This window comes from Tupaia chinensis, unplaced genomic scaffold (assembly GCF_000334495.1).
Source record: "Tupaia chinensis unplaced genomic scaffold, TupChi_1.0 Scaffold000350_1, whole genome shotgun sequence".
NCBI classification, from domain to species: domain Eukaryota; kingdom Metazoa; phylum Chordata; class Mammalia; order Scandentia; family Tupaiidae; genus Tupaia; species Tupaia belangeri.
Window position 1 is genome coordinate 9,218,298 of NW_006159844.1, and position 24,033 is coordinate 9,242,330.

At 39.5% G+C, this 24,033-nt stretch overlaps 1 protein-coding gene across 3 annotated transcripts; it reads left to right on the forward strand.

Annotated features, from left to right (window-relative positions):
- The first annotated feature begins 5,225 nt into the window (after positions 1-5,225).
- GPR33 (G protein-coupled receptor 33) lies at positions 5,226-21,369 on the forward strand. Of its 3 annotated transcripts, none has more exons than XM_006152389.2 (3): positions 5,226-5,417; positions 14,951-15,018; positions 19,242-21,369. In XM_006152389.2, the coding sequence occupies exon 3, from the start codon at positions 19,248-19,250 to the stop codon at positions 20,259-20,261; it is 1,014 nt and encodes a 337-aa protein (XP_006152451.1). In that variant the 5' UTR covers positions 5,226-5,417; positions 14,951-15,018; positions 19,242-19,247; the 3' UTR covers positions 20,262-21,369. The 3 variants fall into 3 exon arrangements, with proteins under 3 accessions (XP_006152451.1, XP_027629207.1, XP_027629206.1); XM_027773406.1 differs by having other exon boundaries at positions 19,367-21,369; XM_027773405.1 differs by lacking the exon at positions 14,951-15,018.
- Positions 21,370-24,033: the final 2,664 nt, after the last annotated feature.

The following is a 24,033-nucleotide window of genomic DNA, read 5'->3' on the forward strand; positions in this document are numbered from 1 at the left end:
GCTGGCTTAAAACTCACGCCGGGCGTGTGTGCGTGCGTGCCCAAGATCCCGAGAGGAGAATAGAGGAGAAGGGATTGTGGCGTGACCATCCCCCCTGGGGGGTGATTTCTTGCTTTCTGTCTCTCTGTCTCTCTCTGTCTGTCTGGCGAGCGCACACGCCCTATAGCAAAAACCCTCCAAAAAAAAAAAAGAAAGAATTATTCAATTTTATTTGTCATTATTTAATTTGCTACAGCACTTGTGTGCTCACCAGAGAGAGACAAAGCAAGAGAGAGAGAGGGAAAGTGAGAAAGCAAGCCACCGGTGCAGGACTTGACTTGAACCCCTGATTAGCCATGTGGGAATCCAGCACTCTAACCACTATGTCACCTGATGGCCCTGTTGCAAATTAAAAAAAAAAAAAAAAAAAAAAAAAAATTGGGGTATGGCTTTTGCAAAATATGCATTTTCCATGAACTTTTTGAAGACTAGCTCCCCATCTCATTACCACCTAATTTCAAGTCAGCTCAAATGTCACTTCCTCAAGGAAATCCCCTGACTCCCTTGTCTAGGTCAATTTCCCCTTTATAGAACTAAACATGGTTGTCACTATTTGCCTCTTATCTACTGTTTTTACCACTAAACTAGAAGCTCTATGATAGCTAAACCACTTCTGTCAGGCTTACTTCTCAATAATGCTAGCATACTTCTTAGCAAAAAAGCAAATATTAGTTGACTACATGTCTGATGATCTCTATATCTGCAGTTATCTCTGTTGAGGAATTGTGGTATCAATAGGCATGGTTGGAGAAGCCATTAACCCAGAACAGCTATCCTTCTCAAGGCTCAGTTTTCACAGTACCTATAGCTTCCCAGGAGATGATATAAAGGAAAGATGATTAACAATAGACTTCAAGCTTCCTATACCAGACCTGGCCCCACGTGACCAGGGCTGTCATACAAGCTGAGCCCCTAGGATATGTCTGTCTGTAGCCCTGACCAGCTGAGACTACTTCTGTAAGATGATGTTCAGAGGGGGACTATGAACTAGCCTAGCAAACACTATTTTGAATTGCAACCATGATCACTTACAAGAATAATTCTTGTGAGTGTTAAAGAGATTATTTTAGGATTAGAAATATAGTAGGAGGAATTCGTGTATTCAAAGAGAAATCTGGAATGTTCTGATAATCTCACTGAAGTGGGAGGTCATTAGCTGAATTTCATTTCATAAGGAAAGGAACAAGCACCTCCAGGGTGCTAGAAATTAAGAACATTACAGATGGGGCCAGCAAGTGCATGGTGGTTAAGGGTGCTGGACTCCCACATGGCAGACCATGGTTCAAGTCTCAGACCTGGTGACTTGCTTTCGCACTTCCTCCCTCTCTGTCGCTCTCTGATCAGACTGAGAAAGACTAATGATAATAATAATAAATAAAGTTAAAATAATTTTTAAAAAGTTTAAAAAAGAACATTACAGAGATAAAAGTTAACTTTTTGCTTTGAGAAGCCATCTTTTAAAAGATTTTCTTTTTTCTAGAGTCTCCTGGTCTTTCTCTAAAGAGCAAAAAAAATTATCTGCTATGAGAGAAACTCTTTGTGGCTTGTACCTTCTGTCTAGGTCCCTGAGCAATCTTCTTTCTGGTGTCTATTGTCATATCTGAAACACAGGATTTCTGGTCCTAATGCATGAAGAAATTCTCCATAGAGATCTTGCTTTAAGGCAGCAAGAGACTGTCGGTATGATAATAGCTGGCTAGTAAAGATAGGTGTGGAAATGTCCACAAGCAGGCTGGCTATGTGAAACCAAAATTTTAGTATCACATATTTTCTGAAGCTTTATTTATTTTTAGAGAGAGACTTTTGCACATGCACTCACCAGAGAAGCAGAGAGAATCTGAGAAAAAGAAAGTAAGAAATCACCATAGCCCAGGGGGGATGGCCAAACCACAATGTCATTTTCTCCAGGAAATGGCATGAGTTCAAGCCATTGGGTCCAGGACTCGAACCATTGTTAGCCACGTGGGAGTTCAGCACCTTAGCCACTATACCACTTGCTCGCCTGCTTTATTATTTATTTATTTATTTATTTTAAGGTTTTTGCCATAGGGCATATGCACTTGCTGGAGACAAAGAAAGACAGATAGCAAGAGGGAAAGTAAAACAATCACCTCCTTGGGGGACAGCCACACTGCAATCCCTTCTTCATTCTCCTCCTGGGATTTGGGGGATGTGTGTACATGTGCCTGGCATGAATTTCAAGCCATCAGGTACAGGACTTGAACCATGGTCAGCTATGTGGAAGTCTAGCGCCTTAACCACTATGCCACCTGATGGCCCCTGAAGCTTTATTTTAATTACTATATGTCAGTTACTATATTCTGGCATGCCAGTTATGTTCATATATTTTATCTCATTTAATCCTCAAAATACTCTGCAATGGAATATAAAACAACTATGAAATTGATGACAGAATTGTATATTTGTTAACATAGTTTATTGATATGGAAAACAATAGCATATAATTATCGATGGAAATAACCAACTCTGCAAAAATAATAATTAATGTGATTTATTTCTAAGCATGAAATTGTGAGACCTAGGCTGGAGAGGAGGTAAAACACACCCCTCTCTCTCTATCTCTATCTCTATCTCCCAGGTTGATCATTGGTTTCTTTTATTTGATTTTTTAAAAGAATTATTTATTTAATTTTATTTATTCATTCATTTATTTTTATTTGACCAGAGAAAGACAGACACACAGAAAGAGGAAAAGTGAGAAAGCAAGCCACCAGGTCCAGGACTCGAACTTGAGAGTAAAAGAATTTAATGAAGAGCTTTCCATTGGCCTAGCCAAATAGGTGGGACAGTGGAAGAAGAGCTTGTAGGTTTGGGGAAGGAATTAGTAATAGAGATAAGGGGGCTTGCAAACAGTCACAAGATACTATCCCAAGGACAGGATTTTGGAAGAGTCCTGTTATCAATGAGTCAAAATGGTGTTAATGATTGTGGATATGACTCACCCATTACAGGGATACTATGCCAGGGACAGAATGTAGGAAGATTTCTGTTATCAAATGGGCCAAAATGGCCTATTAATGTCTTTGGCTCACCCCAGGCCCTCTGGAAGGGATTTTAGAAATAGGAAAAGCAGTCAGTCCCCGTGTTGGACAAAAATCATTCCTCTGAATGCATGTTTAGGCCACAAAATTGACAAGTTCCGTGGTGCTAGGAAGGCTCATTCCTAGGAGTCAGGTCCCACAGCGCTAGGAATAGCAATCCATTTTTATAGGCAGTAGAGTCTTAAGGAAAGGACTTGTCTGACTGACCTCACTTTACAGCCAATTACTTTTCGGCAAGGGGAAAAAATGAATTTTTGTTCTTCCTCTTCCTGTATCTGGCATAGTATTTTCAGGTGATATACAATAAAAATGCACAAAGATTATATTGTAAACAGAGTTAGAGAGCATGAAACAGCCTAACCAACCAAAGAAACCTTTATATGTATTATTATATTTTTAATCAGATTTATAATATGTTTACCTTGTTTATTAATAGTACTAGTTTAGAGTCTAGCAAATTTGGTCTCTCATCATCATATTAAGACTGTGCTTCTGTGCCAAGTAGTGTGGGCCATCACTTCATGGCCACCTTAGATACTGTAAGAATAAAATTAGATTAGCCTGTCTTACAAAGGTAAAGTCTAACCTTTGCCTCTTTTGTTTCTGTACTAAAGCAGATGCTGCTGAAGTTGTGGAAACCTGGGGTAATTTGTTAACACCTTGCTGGGAGCCCAGAGCCATTTGCAAACTAGTCTGGCAAGCTAGCCCAGACCTTTGTAGTGTAAAATCCCTCCCTTCTGCTAGCCCCAGAAACCCAGATCAAATGTTCCTGCAAGCCTGACCAAATGGTCGTCATAAGATTACCTTGTAATCCCTTATCTTGCTTCCTCCCCTCATCCCACGGACACATGTCTATATAACCTGAATACTCCTATGTTCGGGACTTCACTCTTAGCCATGTCTTGTATGACTGGGAGTGGAGTCCTAGCGCGCTAGCAATAAAGCCTCTTGTATTTTACATCAAGAACTGACTATTGTGGTTGATTGGGGTCGCCATTTCCATAACACTCCGGTAAAAACCTTTCAATACCATCTGTCATACATAAATCCTTTTATAAAACCTTAATTCTTTACAATCTCCTCTCAGGCCTTCTTTAACATAACTCAAACCGTCTGTGACATGCTTATACCTTGATTATGTGTCCCCTTTTACTTTTTTTATTTTGGAATAATCCAGCCATCTTACTTGAGGACAAAATTTTTTTACCATACAAAAGTCCTTCTATATTAAAATGTTCTTTTTATTTTAACCTTATTTTTTTTTGCAACAAATACACCTGAATACCTATATCTTTCTTTCCACATCTTTTTTATTTACTGTTTTCTTTCTATCTTGTTTTTCTCTCTTTTTTTAAAAATAAATTTGTGTTTAGAAAATTGTTACCTTTGACTTAATTAGATAAGGAACACATTTTGTTTGTTGTTTTAAGGATTACCTCAGGCTTGTCAAAGCCTATCTCTTGTTCTTTTGCCTGGGAAATCTGACACCATTTAGCTTGTAACTTCATATGTAGGACTTGACATTTATCAGAATTTTTGACTCATAGCAATAGCTTTTGGTACATACCAGCAGTTTATGGATATGTATTTTACAAATAAAAACTGTTAAACAGGGACCAGCAGTTAGCATAATGGCTATGTCGTTGGACTCCCATGTAGTCGACTGTGGTTTGAGTCCCGGACCCAGTGGCTTAAACTCATGCCAGGCACATGTGCGTGCGAGCCCAAGATCCTGAGAGGAGAATGGAGGAGAAGGGATTGCCGAGGGGCCATCCCCCCTGGGGGGATGATTTCTCGCTTTCTGCCTTTCTGTCGCTCTGTCGGTCTGGCGAGCGCACGCACCCTATAGCAAAAACCTCTCAAAAAAAATATATATTGTTAAACAAATTTTTCAATACAGAACAAAACAATGTTAGTGATAACAGTTTAAGATTTTAAATATTTGAAAAAAACCTTTTAGAAGGGATCAAACAAAGCAACTAGTCATAAATGAAAAGCCCTGAGCACCCTAGGGATGAAAAAGGGTTAACTCAGTGTCTGCGGCAACAAGCAGAGTTGTTAGGCTGTTATCAGGGCTACAAGGTCACTAAGAGTTGCTAAATTGCTATGGGGACAGGGCTGCAAAGTCACCACAGGATGTGTTTTTAAGTTTTAGAAAGTATGCCCATTATTTCCGTTCCCATAAGAGAGTTTTACAATTTATGTAAAGTAAGGTCTTGGTGGTACCTCGGCCCTGTCTGGTGGTGTGACTACATGATTCGCAGGATGGAATGCCACATTTAAAATGCAGGCTCAGATTAGAAGCTCCCAAAAATTGTAAGTTCCCTGTGTAAGAGCTTGTTTGTGTTTCTTACAGTGTTGGTTAATATGTCATGTCTCCCACAGTAATAGAAAATTTTCTCTTTTTGTGTTTGTTGTGAATTTTTGGGAGGTTGGTGATTTAGTGGTTCCCTGACTTGTCTACTTAGCTGTTTCAATTGTAGGCTTATAATTTTGTAAGTCATATCCTTTTTTATTTTATGCATTGTCTGAAATAATTGGTCAACTAATGTAATGAGTTGGCTCGTGGGTAGGGATGCCCAAGCCACATTGTACCTTTTGACCAAGGTCATTAGTTTCTCATCTAAACCGAGCGTGAAACCAGTATTAACAAAGTATTAACTTCTACTGTTTTTGAAGTTTTTAGGGGGTAATTTCTGAATAGTGTTTGAACAGTTTTTCAAATCTAGAAAAAAAGGCAGGTTTTGACTCATTTGGGTGGATCTTGCATTGTTGTATTTTTGTCCAATTTATAACTTTAGGAAAAACTTGAGGCAGAACAGTGCAGAGGCGGTCTAAAAGTTCTCTGCATTTGTTTCTCACTTTTGTATTGATTCTATTAAAATCATCTAAGGGGTTTTTCCAATCTGTTCACTTAAACCATTTTTTGGCCTTATTTCCTGAGCTAGAAGCTGGGTTAGCTGATACAGATCTGAAAATCCTGGGTCATAGGTTTTAAGGGTTATTTCAAACTCTTGTGTAAGCCCAATAGGGTCTTTAGGCGGGTCAGGAAATCTCAATATTAAGGCTTTTAGTTCAGCCTTTGTCCATGGTAAATACTTTACATTTGGCTCTCCTGAGAGTGTCCAGGGGATTTCTCCTTAAAAGGAACAACCATAATTTTATTTCCCTCCATAATATCTCCTAAATATTTTTTAATTAGGGGAAAGGCAAAAGGAGTATGAGGAAAGATAGACTTGAAGGGACAGGGGAGTAAAGGATAGGGAGGAGCAGAGGAAGGAATAGATTCTGGTGCCTTTTTAAAAGTTTTCAAAGCAGCTTCTGTTAACCCTTTTAATTCCGAGAAAGTCTCAAGTATTTCCCCGCCCCCTCCCCCCCAGTGATTTTTGCTATAGGGCGCATGCACTCGCCAGAAAGACAGAGAGAGACAGAGAGATAGAAAGCGAGAAATCACCCCCAAGGGGGGGTGCCCACGCCGCAATCCCTTCTCCTCCGTTCTCCTCTCGGGATCTTGGGCACGCACACACATGCGCCCGGCGTGAGTTTAAGCCGCCAGGTCCAGGACTCAAGCTGCGGTTGACTATATGGAAGTCCAGCGACATAGCCATTACGCTAACTGCGGGTCAAGTATTTTTTAATAAATTTTTGGAAGGCAGGTAAGTTTATCATTTTTTTTTTCTGTTTACTTTAAATACCAGTCAAAGGAGGTTTTCCATTCTTTTTCCTAATGTGAGACCCTAGTTTTTGTTGTTGTCTTTTAACTTAGCATGCAAAAATACTTTCTTAGAAATATCAAAAGTTCTCCGCTTGGGAAATTTTAACCCCAAGTCACCTTTTTTTTAATTTATTTTTATTTATTTATTTATTTATTTACTTTTTTGGCAAAAGAGGAAGATCCTTTAGAATACAATCTCAAATGTTAGGTTTCCCTAACTTATCCACTCAAGGGGGACAAACCACTACCCTCCATTTGGAGGGAGCAAACTGCTACCCCTTCCTTGGAGGAGAGCAAATAGCAACCCCTCACTCAGAGGGGAGCAAACCTAGATTACCCAAAACAGACAAAAAAATGACAGACCCAAACCAGACAAAAAAAGAACAGACAAACAAGCAACAATCCAGCTTAGAAATTAACCAGACCGTCTACCAAATTTGGATAGGTCCTGGACCAGAGAACTTACTGAATCTCCCCCAAAGAAAAGCTCGGAGCTAGAGGGGGCTCAAAGGGCCCATTGGGCTAGTACCAGGCACCAGGTTTGAAACAACCCCTCAGAAGAACTTCAGTTTCTTTCCGGTCCCTTCGTGGCCACCACTTTGTCAACAGAAATAATCAACTCTACAAAAATGATAATTAATGTGATTTATTTCTAAGCATGAAATTGCGAGACGTAGGCTGGAGAGGAGGCAAATCATGCCTCTCTCTTCAGGGTGATCAGGTACAGGGGTTCCTTTGATTTGATTTGGAGAGTGAGAGAATTTAGTGAAAAGCTCTACATTTGCCTAGCCCAAATAGGCAGGACAGTGGAAGAGGGGCTTGTAGGTTTGGGGAAGGAATTAATAACAGAGATAAGGGGGCTTACATATAGTCACAAGGTACTGTCCCAAGGACAGGATGTTAGAAGAGTCCTGTCCGTTATTGGTAAGTCAAAATGGTGGTGTTAATGATTGTGGGTGTGACTCATCCATTATAGGAATTCTATGCCAGGGACAGGATATAGTAAGATTTCTGTTATCAAATGGGCTAAAATGGCTGGTTAATGTCTATGGGAGTGACTTACCCCAGGCCCTCTGGAAGGGATTTTAGAAATAGGAAAAACCAGTCAGATTTCTGTCCTCATAATTAAATGGAAAGTTACCAGAAAGAATGAATAAAAATATGAAAATATATATAGATATTTACATGTATATATCATAGCAAAAAATCTAGTGAGTCAAACATTTTTTAAAAAACCTCTTTAGGAGGCTGGTCCCATAGCTTAGTAGTAAAGGGAACGAGATAACACATGGACAACCAAGGTTCAAATCCAAACCCTGGGGGCTTGAGTAATATGTTGGGCATGTGTGCATGCACACCCAAACTCTTGACAGGATTAAGAAATGGAGAGGAGACTTAACACCAAAAAAAAAAAAAAAAAAAAAGTGTAAAATACTTATCACTATTTTTTCAAGTTTATTTCTTCTTCTGGGAGAAGCGCCCTCAATAAAATCTTGACACTGCAATCTATCTCCAGCCTCAGCCAGTCCTGAATCATGGGCACACACATGCCTGGCACACTCAGGGAGGTCTCTGAACACAAGTCCGAAATTTTGTCTCACAGAGTGTCTTCTTTTTAATCCCTGCACCACCACTTGGCCCTTCATTAATAACTTTTGTATTCATTACCTATTCAAATGATAATTTTTTAATAAACATGTTATTGAGATTTTTTTCTATTTTCCTCTTTTTTTTAAGAGAGAGAGAGAGATTTTTGCTATAGGGCATGTGCACTCACTGGAGAGACAGAGAGACAGAAAGTGAGAAATCACCAGCCAGGAAGATGACCACACCACAATCCCTTTCCCTCCATTCTCCTCTTAGGATGTCAGGGGCACACACATACACACACGAACACGCGCACCTGGCGGGAGTTCAAGCTGCTAGGTCTGGTACTCGAACCACGGTCAACTATGTGGGAGTCCAGTGACATTACTGATACACCATATGCTGGTCTCTCTCTTTACATTTTAAATGTAGCTTCTACAAGTTTTTATGTGACTCACATTCTATTTCTATTGTGCAACATTGCCTTAGATTTTCACCTTTCTATATGGGGTCATTGGGGAAGTCGTGAGGCATTTTCGCATAGAAAAACATAGAAAAACAGGCCATGACTTTCCCAACAACCTAATAATTTGTATCCTGAGTCAGAAATAAGAGTATCAGGCCTTATTTTTCTTTGGGGGATATCTTGGACTTACAAATTACTTTTAAAAAGAATTTTTTAAAATGTGGAACGCTTATAAATATAGTTAACAAAATGGAGAGTATGAAATTAATGTGCACCAAAGTTAGCATATGTGCACCTCTTAAATCCTTTGACATCTAGCTTTATTATCACTACCCTAACTGAAGCCACCTCTCTCGTGCCGGTACTAACAGATGGAGCAGATCCTCTTTGATACCTGCCTATGACTTTTTTCTTTACTATTTCAGTACTTGCTAGCCATACTTCCTTCTGCTTGAACCTACTCCCCCCTCAACCCCAAAGCTTTCTTTGGCCACAGGATTCTACTCTGCTCATGTGTTTGGCAAAGGAAGAACCAAGAAATTAACACCCCCAGGAAGAATTTCTCAACCAGTGACAGACAGGGGTTGATGTGTAGCTAGCGCAACTCTTCACACCTCAGCTGTGGGAACCCAGCATATGTTCTACACCATTTCTGAGAGTTTTCTTTCTGGGAATGAAGCGTTAATTACCCACAGCTGTGGCTTGTTTAATAATTTGTCCTTTCTTGCTCTTGCCTTTCCCCCCCAGCTCATACCAGGTTTCCTGGGATCATTTAGCAAATAAGCTACTTGTCCTAGAATCCCTGTTTTAGGGCCTGCCTTTGGGGAACCCAAACCAAAAATGATCTCCCCACTTCCATTCTCACCCTTCATTAATCCATTCCCCACCTCAAAAGCTGGGCTATCTTAAAATGATCACTATGATCGTATTATTCCTTAATTAAAACATTTCAGTGTGGGACCAGCAGATGGTGTAATGTTTATGTTACTGGACTCCCACGTAGCTGACCGTGGTTCAAGTCCTGGACTCAGAGGCTTAAAACTTATACTGGACATATGTGCTTGTTTGCCCAAAATCCCGAGAGAAGAAGGGATTGCGGCATGGCCATCCCTCCCTGGGCGGTGATTTCTTGCTTCCTGACCCTCTGTCTTTGTCTCTCTGGCGAGCACACGTGCCCTATAGCAAAAATCTCTCTCTAAAAAAGATAAATAATAGCAATAATTCAGTGATTGCCCACTACTTTTAAGGTAAAGACCACCCAATACATGGTTTCAAGTTTCTTCATTACAATTCCAATTGTAATGACTGCTTTCACCACACTCTGGAGTCCTTGACATCACTCAAAACAGCTACACCTCAAGAAGTTTAGACCAGCAGTTAGAGTAATGGCTATGTAGCTGAACTTCCATGTAGTCAACCGCAGTTTGAGTCCCGGACCCGGTGGCTTAAAACTCACGCCGGGTGCATGTGCATGCGTGCCCAAGATCCCGAGAGGAGAAATGAGGAGAAGGGATTGTGGCATGGCCATCCCCCTGGAGGGTGATTTCTCGCTTTCTGTCTCTCTGTCTCTCTCTGTCTGTCTGGCGAGCGCACACACCCTATGGCAAAAACCTCTCCAAAAAAAAAAAAAGAAGTTTAAATTCCATTATCCCATACCAGACCACCAGACTTCTACTTATAGAAATACTACTACTCTGCTTGCATTAGGCCCTCCAGTCCCTCAAATCCCTCCCTTTCTTCCTGTCTGGCAAACTCACCATGGCTTTGCATGATCCCTATTCCTCCTAAATCCTAGCAATGTCACCTCTACTGCTCTCTTATTGACAACCTCAACTCAGCTATCGGCCTTTCCTGGTAGTATTAGCTCGGAAACCATCAACCTTGACTATGTTGACAATCCGCTTCACTCCTATAACAAGGCTGGAAGCAAATGGAACAGAGTGAGCGACTCAGAGTTTGAAATGTGCATAATGAGGTATTTTCCTCCCTTCCTAGAAGTGGAGACCTACAAATACGTGGTCCCTAATCTTAAACAGACCCATAATGCTACTAATTTTTTATATGTCTCATTATTTTCATAGGAAATTCTAAACCTTCCTCATTTCCCTATATTCTACTCCTGTTCACTCTCAATAAATTACCTTGGGTCTGAATTTGGGGATAAACAAATCGATCCAAACCTATAACTCTTTCACTCCTTTAAAACATCTATTTTCTCCACTTGTGGTCTTTACTAAGCCCAACCCTTTCTCCCTTGAGATAAAACCTGAATCCAAGTTCTTTCATAATCAAGACCTTAGGCCAACTTCCAGCCCTGCCTCCTGCCTCTCCTCCAGTATATCCCGCCTGTAGTTCTGGGAGTGCTGTTCGGACATGGAAGGCCCAGTGTGGTGGGTCATATCCAACAGGACCTGCTGGGAGCAAATCTCAGGAGATAGTCCCCTGAACAAACCTGAATTCCTATTTAAGGAATGCTACCTATCATAATAAGAACTTGACAACGAAGAGAACCCGAGCCAAAAACCATAGAATGAAGTTGAATTCATGAACCGAAGAGTGTTATAACGGGGCAGGTGCAATTAGGAAAGCAAGAGCAGACAGACAGGAAGTAGAAAGAGGCTAATATGGAACAAACAGACATGGAGCAAGACTCGGGTTAGGTCCAGAGCAAAGTTCTTCCTCCTCATCACGGCACAGTCAGTTGCTTCATGTCATTCCAATCTCATTAAATGTCACAGAGTGGCCTTTGTTGACTGGCCCAACTAAAGTAGCCATCTAGTCCCTTATCACATTTCCATGTTTCAATGCTCTGCATAGCACAATAGTGTTTCTCTTCTTTACATGTTTATTTACTGGTTTATTATTCATCCCTTCCCACTAGACTGTAACCTTCATGTGAGCACAGTTCTCATTTACTCTGTATTCCCAGTGGCAAGAATAGTACTTGAAGTATAGTAAATACTTGGTAAATACTGAATGAATTAATTAAATTACAGAAATATTGAGGGTTTTTTTTTATTTTTATTTGCTATAAGGTCCATGCACTTCCCTGAGAAAGAGAGAGAGACAGAGAGGGAGAGAAAGAGAAAGAGAAAGTGAGAAAGCACTCCTCACCAGAGGGGATAACCATGCCACAATCCCTTCTCCTCCATCCTTGTCTTGGGATTTGGGTCATGCATATACCTGTGCCTGGCATGATTTTCAAGCCTCTGGGCCCACGATTTGAACCATATAGTCAGCCATGTGGGATCCTCTGCCTTAACCACCACACCACTGACCGGCCCACTCTGGATTGTTTTGTTTTGATTTTGTTTTAATTAATTTTTTATTTATGTTATACATTCAATCACAATATATCTCTTGGCTTGTAAAGTGATTTTACCCAACATGAATACACCTCACACTAGTCCAGTTGAGGATATTATACATGTTATCTAGATTGTTTATTAAAGATCTCCAAGTGATTCTGACTTTAGCCAGGCTGGAAACCACTGTAGTAGTGCCTGCATTGTTATTCCCCTGATGCTGGGATATGGAGCTGAGACATTGTTCTCTTTGGCTATGCTTTTAAGCGCACTGTTTCCAAGGCTCTCCCCAACATCCCTAAAGTATTCAGGTCAGGTACTATCTTCTTCAGTAACTACAAATGTTAAGGGTAATTGTTTTGAATTATTTACTTTGTGTTCCCCAGTCTCCAACACTGGCTGTCATACCATAGATATTCAATAAATGTTTCTTGAGTTTCACTGCTCAGAGATTTGCTCCAGCCCAGTGGGCTTGCTGGTATTCTCTGCTACCACTTACCTAATATTAATATTAGCTACCATTTATCTAATACTGTCCATGTGCCAGGTACTGTGCTAAGCCCTTATCTATGTATACTATCTCACTTAATCCCACAAGGATACTTCAGAGGATGTGTTGTTGTTGTTTTATGTTTCAGGAGGAAACTGTGACTCAGAGAAGTTATGCATGTGGTAAAGAGCAGAATTTGGATTTATAGCTAGGGTTTTGTTCCTGTACTGCTCTATGTGATCCACAGAGTGTCATAAGCAGCACATCAATATTTTGAGTATATTATTTCTACCCAACTTCTTTATTAACTGATCACAGAATCTAGGACAAGTTCTTAAATATCTCTGAGAATCTTAGTTTCTTCACTTAGACACTAGGTGTTGGATGGAATTAACTCTTTGGTCTCTTCTAACTCTAAAAATGATACCCATTTCTGAGTTTCTAATCTTACAAACATTTGATTAGGCAACACTATCTGCTCCTGCATTCTATGTATTTCATACTGTGCTTGTAGCAAAACAACATAAAAACGGTTTCCATTTCTACGAGTTCTTTTCTTGAAATCACCTGACTTATTTTGAAATACAAAACGTGAACCAAAGGGTGTCACATCACCAAAGCCACAGAAGAAAAGTTACTTCCTCAAACACAATCTGTATATTTTCCAGCAAAGAGAATATCATTAGCTTAATTACCTACTGGTGGAAAAAATTCATTAGTGAGAGTATTTCTGAGGTGAGTTATAGAAGAATTGTATTTTAGGCCACCTAGTGGTGGTACTTGCTCTAACGCATGTGTTGGGGGAAAAACTAAGCACTATTCCCTAGTATATATGTTAGTTGTAAATTTCACTAACTGTAGAATTAGGAAATATAAAATGGGGTAAGAGGAGGAAGAACCTGGTCCAAATTCCCTTTTTTTCTAATGAGGTAGTATAGGAAAGGGCTCTTGGCTGGTTGGCTCTTTTCTTGGTGAAAACCTATTGGGATCCACTTAACTTCTTTGGATCTCAATTTGTTAATCTTCAGAATTAGTGGGTTTGGACCAAATAATATTTCAGGTTGCTTCCAGATCTGTGAATTAACCCAAAGGGTATGAAAACTTGGCAAGAAATTCCTTTCAAAATGAACTAACAAGTTTGAAAACTCAACCTGAAAAAGAATATCAGAGTTTAGGTTGAAGGTCACCGTCAGAAATGAATTAAGAACTATTGGGCTGTCAGGAAAGTCATGACACGTTTTTGCATAGAAAAACACAGAAAAAGACTTCATGACTTTCCCGACCACCTAATAAAATCTTAGGCCTATTTTTAACAAGACTGTAGTCTTAGCAGTGACCACTTTAAAATTATAACATAGACTGTGTAACAGTTTTGATTCCCAAGCTCTTCACCACTGAAACTACGCAGCAGTTTTGATGTATTTTCTCCACTGGCAGTGGTGAGATGAAGAGGAAAGCAAGCAGCAAAGAAATCAGGACACTCGGGTCAGTACAGAGGTGGATCCAAAAAATTTTTAGAGATGGCTTGAGAGAGGAAAATAGAAAATGTAGAGCTCAGTCAGTAATGGCTCAAACACCTGTGATGTAGGGTTTCTTATACTGTAATGAGAGCATCTTCTAGGATGTAGTATCCAGCTCTGGTTTTTTTGTTTTTTGGGTTTTTTTTGTTTTCTTTCCCAACCATTCTTAGCAACTGTGCAAATGCAGGTTTTGCTGCCTACTAGTCTTCATTTTTCCAAACAAAATCATGTACATCTTTGACTTCTCTTCATATATTCCATTTTAATGTGAAACTCAGTGTTTAAATTTTTCTTTTCAAACATTTTCTCTCCAGCAAGATTAGGTAGCTCATTTCCAGATTCTATTTTTGTCTGTGCCTGATATTTACCACCTCCCCATGTACCCAACACCATTCGTCCATATGCTAATGAACACTCTGGAATTGAGGCAGAGTGGGTGCCTGGTGGGATGACTGAATATGAGAAGGTAATTTTTAATCAGAGTTTTAACACCTGAAATGAGCTTATTAACCTTACATAGAATGACTTTGCTTATGGAACTTTTTAATTCCTCTGTTAAAATGGAGAAATAATTTGAAGAAGTGCTCACCTTTTTATCTCCACCCCTGTGGCAATACATTCCACAGAAAAAGGAACCAGGAAGAACAAAAAGATTTCACAGACATTTTCAGTAAAGGTGGGTTAAAGGTTGGAGAGTAACATCAGTATGAAGAAGCAGATGAAATGAAGGCAAAGTGTCACTGATCTTCGAACTCTGTCCTTCCAGGGAAGAATGCTAATGTAGAGTCTCCTTGGCCTGCCAAGGATCATCCTGCATGAAAATACAGCTCTGAGGTAAGAGTGAGTCAGCTAGTCATGTCATATGGACAGACCCTGTAGGCTGACTCCAGATCAGCTTCCTGAGGTTCCTGTGCCCTCCCCTCCAGCAGCAGCTCAGTGTCTCCAAGTGGAGATGGAGTCTTCCTGAAAATCATTTGTGCCAAAGATACCATTATATCAAAGCCTCAGAGTAGGTCCAGCCATGGTGGTGCAGCATAACACAATGCTCCACGATGCTGAGGCCATCTGGGAAGGTTCTGGATTTGGGTCCTGAGGTCTCCCTGTGCATGCAGGGGTCCATGCACGTACCCATGATCCTGGATGGCTGAGGCTGGGGGTAGGGTCATGAAGACCCTACTGGGAGTGCCCCCCTGCTCTCTTTCTCTCTGTTTCCTTCCTTCATTGAAGAAATCAATAAATAAACTTTTTTTAAAGCATTAAAGTAACTCTAAATCTGAAAGCTCTACCCAAATAGATGGATTTTATATTTTTTAGAAATCCTTGGAGGTACTCTAGAATTCAGTACAGATGCCTTGGAGAGGGAAGAAAAGTTACCTGCAGCATTAAAAAAGCGGAATGGGACTCTTCCTAGCATTAATACAATAAGTTGAGCAAAATAATAGGTAAAGAATAATTGAGCACAAACTATATTCTAAGAAGGAAACTATGTTATTTTTATGCATTATCTCACTTAGTCCTCATTTAAACTTATAGGAGGTTAGAAGGTGAAAGGCTTAAAGAGAGAAAAGTCTGGGACCAGTGGATGGCATAATGGTTATGTCGTTAGACTCCCACATAGTCGACCATTGTTTGAGTCCCGGACCCGGTGGGTTAAAACTCATGCCGGGCGTGTGTGCATGCATGCCCAAGATCCCAAGAGGAGAATGGAGGAGAAGAGATTGTGGCGTGACCATCTCACTTGAGGGGTGGTTTCTCACTTTCTGTCTCTCTGCTTCTCTCTGTCTTTCTGGCAAGCGCACACACCCTATAGCAAAAACCTCTCAAAAAATTTTAAAAACTCATGCCAGGTGCATGTGCATGTGTGCCCAAAAATCCCAAGAGGAGAATGGAGGAGAGGGGATTGTGGCATGGCCAGACACCCGGGGGGGGATTTATCACTTTCTGTCTCTTTGGCAAATGAACATACCCTATAGCAAAAGCCTCTCTTTAAAAATAAGAGTTAAAAGTCTAAAGTCATGGAATTGGGAGTGGTAGATGTAAGATAACCCAAGACTGTGGGAGGCCAGAGCTTGAGCTCTGCCCATTTATTTATACTCATATACTTTAAAACCATTTTACAAGGCATTTACAAGTGAGGAAACCTGGTTATATTCAATAAATCAATTTTAGGAAACTTTATATGATATTTACAACCACTGTAAACATTGATCAGAAAAAAAACTTTAAGAATCATTTATTTTATTTATTTATGTATGTATTTTATTATTTTTTAATGTGACCAGAGAGAGACAGAGAAAGAGAAAGTGAAAAAGCAAGCCATCAGGTCAAGGACTTGAACCATGGTCAGTTATGTGGAACTCCAGGGCCTTAACCACCACGCCACCTGCCAGCCCTGATCAGAAAAAAATTTACTTTAATTTTACTCAATACATTATTTTCAGATGACTTTCTAAAGTTCAGGCACATAGTTAAAAAAAAAAAAAAAAGAAAAAAAAGCCTTTCAGGGCTGGCAAGTGGCTTGGTGGTTGAGGTGCTGGATTCCCACATGGCCAACCACAGTTCTAGCCCCAGACCTGGTGACTTGCTTTCTCACTCTCCCTTTCTCTCTGTCTGCCGCTCTCTCTGGTCAAAATGGAAGAATAATGATAATAAATAAGATTAAAAATAAATAAATGTTTAAAGAGAATCTTTCCTATAATTCAGGTACCCAATTTCTCATATGCATATACATTCAGAGACTATGCACACACAGCACAGATACACAAACACCATACATAAATGCATTGTACAGATAAACACACAAAGACTGTAGACACACACATACAGATACTACACACAGAGAGATTACACAAATAAACCACATATACACATAAACAGACCACAGGCACATAAACACACACACACACACACACACACAGCTTTATACACACCTCCCATGGATAAAAATACACCATGGAGAAACATACAGAGACCGAATACTCACATACATACACACAAATGAATCAATACAGAGAGAACACAGATGTACACAGACTATACACACAGTAACTGGAAATTCTCTTGGGGCTTTCATTTCTGCTTTTTAATTTATGCCCCCAAATCTATCTAGTTTCCAGATACTCATCATCTCACTCACATCTTACCACCTGCTGTAGGTTTTCTTTGACCACCTTATTTCATCTCAAATACAGAACACAAGCTCTTTTTCTTTGATTATGCAGAACCACCATCAATACAAGACAATTATATTATAGATTAATGGAGAGAGGGGACATTCCCCCACATCGAAGCACAGCACATAGACTAAAACTGAGTATTAGATGTGCCATTGTTTAAATCCCCTATGTCATTTCTGCTTCTCAGAATATCTCCTCTGTTTTCTCCTCCTCAGGACAGCTAATCTCCCACAGGGGTTTTCCTGTATGCCCTCTCTTAAAACCACTCACACTCCTTCTTCTTCTCAAGGTCCCAGGACTTCCACACAGCCTCTTTCTCAAGGCCTCACTCTTTCTCTCACCATTGACTATCCATTCCATACCCTTCAGATTCCACTTTATGTGACCAAAGTAGATTACAAAGATATTTTCCTGAAAGAGAACCATTTTTCTATTTTAGAGCAAAACTTTGCAACTCACTTAGAAGGCAGAATTAATTTATGACAATTGTGATTTTAAACAACAATTATTTCTTCTTTCTGTATATTCTTAGAATGTTTTTTTTTTTTTTTTGAGAGATTTTCACTGTAGGGCGCGTGCGCTCGCCAGACAGACAGAGAGAGACATAGAGACAGAAAGCGAGAAATCACCCCCCAGGGGGGATGGTCACGCCGCAATCCCTTCTCCTCCATTCTCCTCTCGGGATCTTGGGCACGCACGCACACGCGCCCGGCGTGAGTTTTAAGCCACCGGGTCCGGGACACAAACCGCAGTCGACTACGTGGGAGTCCAGCGACATAGCCATTACGCTAACTGCTGGTTCCCTAGAATGTTTTTGTTTAGTTTTAAAAAAATTAAAAAGTAAGTGCTGAGGTCAGCAGATGTTGTAGTGGTTACGTTGCTGGACTCCCACATGGCTGACCATGGTTCGAGTCCCAGGAAAAGCTTGAAACTCCTGCCAGGCATGTGTGTATGCATGCCCAAAATCCTGAGAGGAGACTGAAGGAGAAGGGATTGGAGCATGGCCATCCCCCCAGGAGTTGATTTCTCTCTTTCTTTCTCTTTGTCTCTCTCATAGCGAGTGCACGCACCTTATAGCAAAAATCTCTCTACCAAAAAAAAATTAGTTCTTACTGTTATGTGCTGAGTATTAAAATACTAGATAATGTATTTAATATATAGTTAGCTCATGAAAGAAATCTAATTAAAGTATCCCATGATTGCTAATTTACAACAGCTTTTTTTTTAGTTTTTTAATGCAAAGATTTGCTTTGTTGTCAGTATTCAATGAGACGTCACTTCTTGAAAAAGTTTCCCTAATTTTTTTACACCCTTTTTCCTTCTTATTCCTTCTTTTTCTCATGAGCTGAATGAAATGAAAAGTGGCAATAGCTTTGTTACCTGTGTGAATTTACTAATCTACAAAACCAGTAACTTCTTTTACAACACAACAGTTGTTATTTTTGTATTCCAATTTATACCATTAGCAAAATTTGCCCTGATCAAATCTTGTCAAATTACCTTATTCAAGAAGTTGTGCCCATTGACAAGGGTCAGACTTCTGCTTAATGTCCAAAGGGAAGATTTTCAGCTAATTATTTAGCAATTGTCAAAACCTCCCAATCTCTCTCTCTCTTTCTCTCTCTCTCTTGCACACATTCATTTCCTTTCATCTTTATTATTCCTGGCTTTGGTGCTCAGACTTATTTGATCTTAATTCCTCATACAACACAAAAGCATAGCCCTTAGAAAATATTTTATTTGTATATTGTAGACATAGGATGTTTGTCACTATTATACTATCTTAAACTATTAATAAGCACACATTATTATTTACATTTAACCTTTTCTTTTGCTTTTTTTTGTTGTTGTTGTTATTTTCATGGTTTTTTCTTTCCACAGGTAATTATGGATCTGATCAACTCTACCAATCACCTGATCAATGTGTCTACTTTAGTAAGAAACACTTACCTTGTAGCTCCTGCCTCAAAAATGATTGTTGCCCTCTCTTTGTTCATTTCATGTAGCATCGGTACAATCGCCAATGGCCTCTATTTGTGGGTGCTAAAATTCAAGATGAAAAAGACTGTCAATACTCTCTTATTTTTTCATCTCATTCTCTCATATTTTATTTCAACATTGATTCTGCCATTTATGGCCACCTCCTTTCTTCAAGACAATCAGTGGACCTTTGGAACTGCACTGTGCAAGGTCTTCAATGCCACTTTGTCTGTGGGAATGTTCTCTTCTGTTTTTTTCCTCTCGGGCATTAGTCTTGATCGTTATCTTCTCACCCTTTACCCAGTGTGGTCCCAGCAGCACCGCACCCCACGCTGGGCTTGCAGCATTATCCTGGGAGTCTGGATATCTGCGACTGCTCTCAGCCTGCCCTATTTGGTTTTCAGGGAGACACATCGTGACCATAAAGGAACAGTGACCTGCCGAAATAACTATGCTGTGTCTACCAACTGGGAAAGCAAAGAGATGCAAACATTAAGGCAATGGATTCATATAGCCTGTTTCACCAGTCGCTTCTTGCTGGGCTTCCTTCTGCCTTTCTTCATCATCATCTTTTGTTACAAAAGTGTAGCCAGCAAGATGAAAGAACGAGGCCTGTGTAAATCCAGCAAGCCCTTCAAAGTCATGATGACTGCCATTATCTCTTTCTTCGTGTGTTGGATGCCCTACCATGTACACCAGAGCTTAATTCTCACCAAGAACCAGTCATTACTTTCAGAACTGATTCTGGTACTTACAGCGCTAACCACTTCTTTCAATACTGTCTTTTCTCCCACACTCTACCTATTTATTGGAGAGAACTTCAAAAAGGTTTTCAAGAAGTCCATTCTTGCTCTGTTTGAGTCAACGTTTAGTGAGGATTCTTCTTCAGAAAGGACACAAAACCTGAATTCAGGAAACTAAATTTAAATTCTGAATCCATAAGGAACGTAATTTGTCAGTTGTACCACTAGAAATATACCCTCTGCTTTTATATCCTATAGTCTCTGTACTGGAGAGACATCTGGGCTATACTATAGATAGATCTATGAGTATTATAATAAAAGAGCTGCAAGTAAACAAGCAATAGATTATGTTGTAAATGTGTTTTGTTAAAACTGTTTTCATCGTGGTCAAAAAAAGTTATATAACATAAAATTTGACATTTTCACCATTTTTAGTGTATATTTTAGTAGCGATAATTATATTCACATCGTTATGCAACTATCATGACTATTTCCTAAACTTTTCTTCACTCTAAGAAGAAACTCTGTATGCATTAAATAATAACACCCCATTCCCCATTCTCCCAGGCCCTAGTGATCTCCAATCTACTTTCCATCTCTTTAAATTTTCCTGTTCTAGACATTCTATATAAGTGAACTTATCCAATATTGATCTTATGACTGTCTTATTTCACTTAGCATAATGTTTTCAAGATTCATCTATGTTGTATCTTCAAAACTGCATTCTTTTTTGTTATACTGTTTTTTTCTCTGATTCATGATACATGCGGACATAAATGTGACAGTAAAAGGGAGAAAGAGAGAATGAGAGAGAAATGAGCACCCTCCACAGGCTCTGGTCACACCATGATCCCCTCCTCCAGTCCTGCAGCCCACTGGATCTTGCACACTCACATACATGCCCCATACAGTTCAGGTCAACCAGGCCAGGGAATCAAATCGCAATTGCCATGTGGGCTCCATCTCTTGAGCAGCACATTACCTATGCTAGGGAGCCAGTCCTGCATTCCTTTTCACTACTAAATTATATTCCATTATATGCATATACTACATTTTGAAAATTCACTCATTTGTTGATGGACACTTAGGTTGTTTCTACATTTTGACTATTGTGACTAATGTTATTATAAACATTTATATGCAAGTGTCTGTATGAGTCCTTGTTTTCTGTTATTTTAGGTATATGTCTAAGAGTAGAATTACTGGCTCAAATGGTAATTCTATATTGAATGTTTTGAGAAACCATCAAACTTTTCTATTGGGTCACTGGAAAAGTCATGACACATTCCGACAACCCAGTATTTTCACAATATTACATTCCCATCAGCAGTGGATAAAGGTTTCCGTTTTCCCACATCCTTGCTCAGACTTGATACTTGACCTTTATAAAATGATAGTCATCCTAGTAGGATGAAGTGGTACACATGTGATTCCTAATCCTTGATAATTGAAGCTAGGAGTATCAATTATATGCATGGATTTGAATCTTCTGTCATAGAATCTTCTAATAAGGCATTTGGACAGAGCACCCCCTTTATTTAGATAATACCTAAATTATTTAACTGGTATGAATAAAACTTAACATTCAGATGACAAGGCACTCATCTTGTCATATTTGTGTTAAAATGTAAAGACATTTAGAGTTTGATATTTTAACATAAAGATACCTCTTAAGTGTATATTTTTAATACTTATGGGTTAAGCTGTCACTAAAATATGGAACTAAGACAATTATCGTGTTTAAGAATCTGCCTGTCATAATGTATTTAATTTTAGAATAGCTATAGCAATATTAATCTTTCTTCCATGGTTTTCAAATTTTGCTTCAAGCTTTTTGCAACATATTATAGCACCTAATTTATTTTTCTATTCTTCATTTAATTTTATTTATTATTATTTGTATTTTTAAATTTGTGACCACGTATGTGCGCTCGCCAGAGACAGTGGAGAAGCAAGCCTCCAGTTCCAGGATTTGAACCATGGTCAGCTGTGTGGGAGTCCAGCATCTTAACCACCACACTACCTGCTGGGCTCACGGCACCTAATGTATACAGGACCACATAGTATCCCTGAGCTAGTACCTTGCTATTTAGTTATTTGGGTAGTTCTATCCAGCAATCAATAGATGTCAATCAACAGATGGTTCTATGGACATCAAGGCAATTGAACTATCGAGTCAGTTCACTTGGCATGGTATTCACGCCATAATCCACACTCAGTCCCTAAAGGAGCCAGATAGCCTTCCACAAACCATTCTAAACCACAGGCATATATCCTATCCAGAAATTCCAAAGATGCATGATATTAATTACAAGATGCTTCAGAAAGGAAGGAATATTAACCCTTGTGACTAACTTTTATAGAAAGAAAGTAACAGTAGTTTGATGCCCTAAAAATCTTGTTAACTGGCATGGCGAAAGGCTTCCTGGGTGACTGGTGGGGTTGTTTTCTCTCACTTGGAATATGACAAAAAAAACTCTAAGTATATGGAAGCTTTAATTGATGGCCCCTATTTATTTTTTTAAGAGAGTTTTTTTGCGATAGGGTGCATGTGCTCCCTGGAGAGACAAAAAGTGAGAAATCAACCCCCATTCTCCTCTTAGGATCTTGGGCACACATGCACACATGCCTGGCGTGAGTTTAAGTCATCAGGTCTGGGATTCGAACTGTGGTCGACTACGTGGGAGTCCAGCAACATAACCATTACACCATCTGCTGGTCTGAATGGCCCCTATTTTAAGCTTCTGGATCTTGAACAGTTTTCCCAGAGAGGGAGTGGTGGGACTGATGGCAGACTGTGGCTCTCAGTGGTCTTGCAATGAGAAGGGGATGGTGTTTTGCCCCTCCCCACACTGTCCCAGGTCCTGAAAAGCTCACTTTAATAAGAAGGAAAGTTACTGAATGAAACAGGATCCTTAGAGACAAAAACTGTACTTTGGAAATCTGGCAGCTATAGAGGGTGACTCTCTTTTCCCTCCTTAGACCTGCTTAAATAACAGCACATAAACATACACTGGAATTTATAGATGTTGTGAAGGTGTTGGCCACATTGTGTTTGTTCCTTACAGCTCTCTGCCTATGCTTTAGATTACCTCTTTTATGAGGTCTAGTTTGGGCACTCTTTTATGTACTTTGCTCCATCTCTCTACTGTAAACTCCTCAAGGACGGAAAGAAGCCTGTCAATTACAGTACTTCTTTTCAACAATGTTTTACACAGTTGACATCCAATATAAGATATTTGCTGAAAATTACATATGAATGGGGCCAGAAGGTGGCATGGTGGTTAAGGCACTAGACACTCCCACATGGCTGACTATGGTTCAAGTCCCAGACCTGGTGACTCGCTATCTCACTTTTTCTCTCTCTCTCTGTCTCTCTCTGGTCAAATTAAAATAAATGAAAGAATAAATAAAATTAAATAAATAATTCTTTTTGTTGTTGTTGGAGAGGTTTTTGGTTGGTTTTTTTGTTTGTTTGTTTTTTTGTTTTTTTGTTTTTTTTTTTTGCTATAGGGCATGTGCGCTCACCAGAAAAACAGAGACAGAAAGACAGAAAGCGAGAAATCACCCCCCAGGGGGGATGGTCATGCCGCAATCCCTTCTCCTCCATTCTCCTCTTGGCATCTTGGGCATGCATGCACATGCACCCAGTGTGAGTTCAAGTCACCAGGTCCGGGACTCAAACCATAGTCAACTACATGGGAGTTCAGTGACATAGTCATTATGCTAACTGCTGGTCCCAATAAAATTAAATAAATAATTCTTTTTAAAAAAATTTAAATTACGTATGAACATCACAACATTATATTTATGTATAAAACACTATATGAGATATTTAAGATATTTTTAAAGAGGCTATTTTAAATTTTTAAAAATGCAACATAGGCCTTCCTTTTGGCCGGAACCGCCATCTTCCAGTAATTAACCAAAATGACGAACACAAAGGGAAA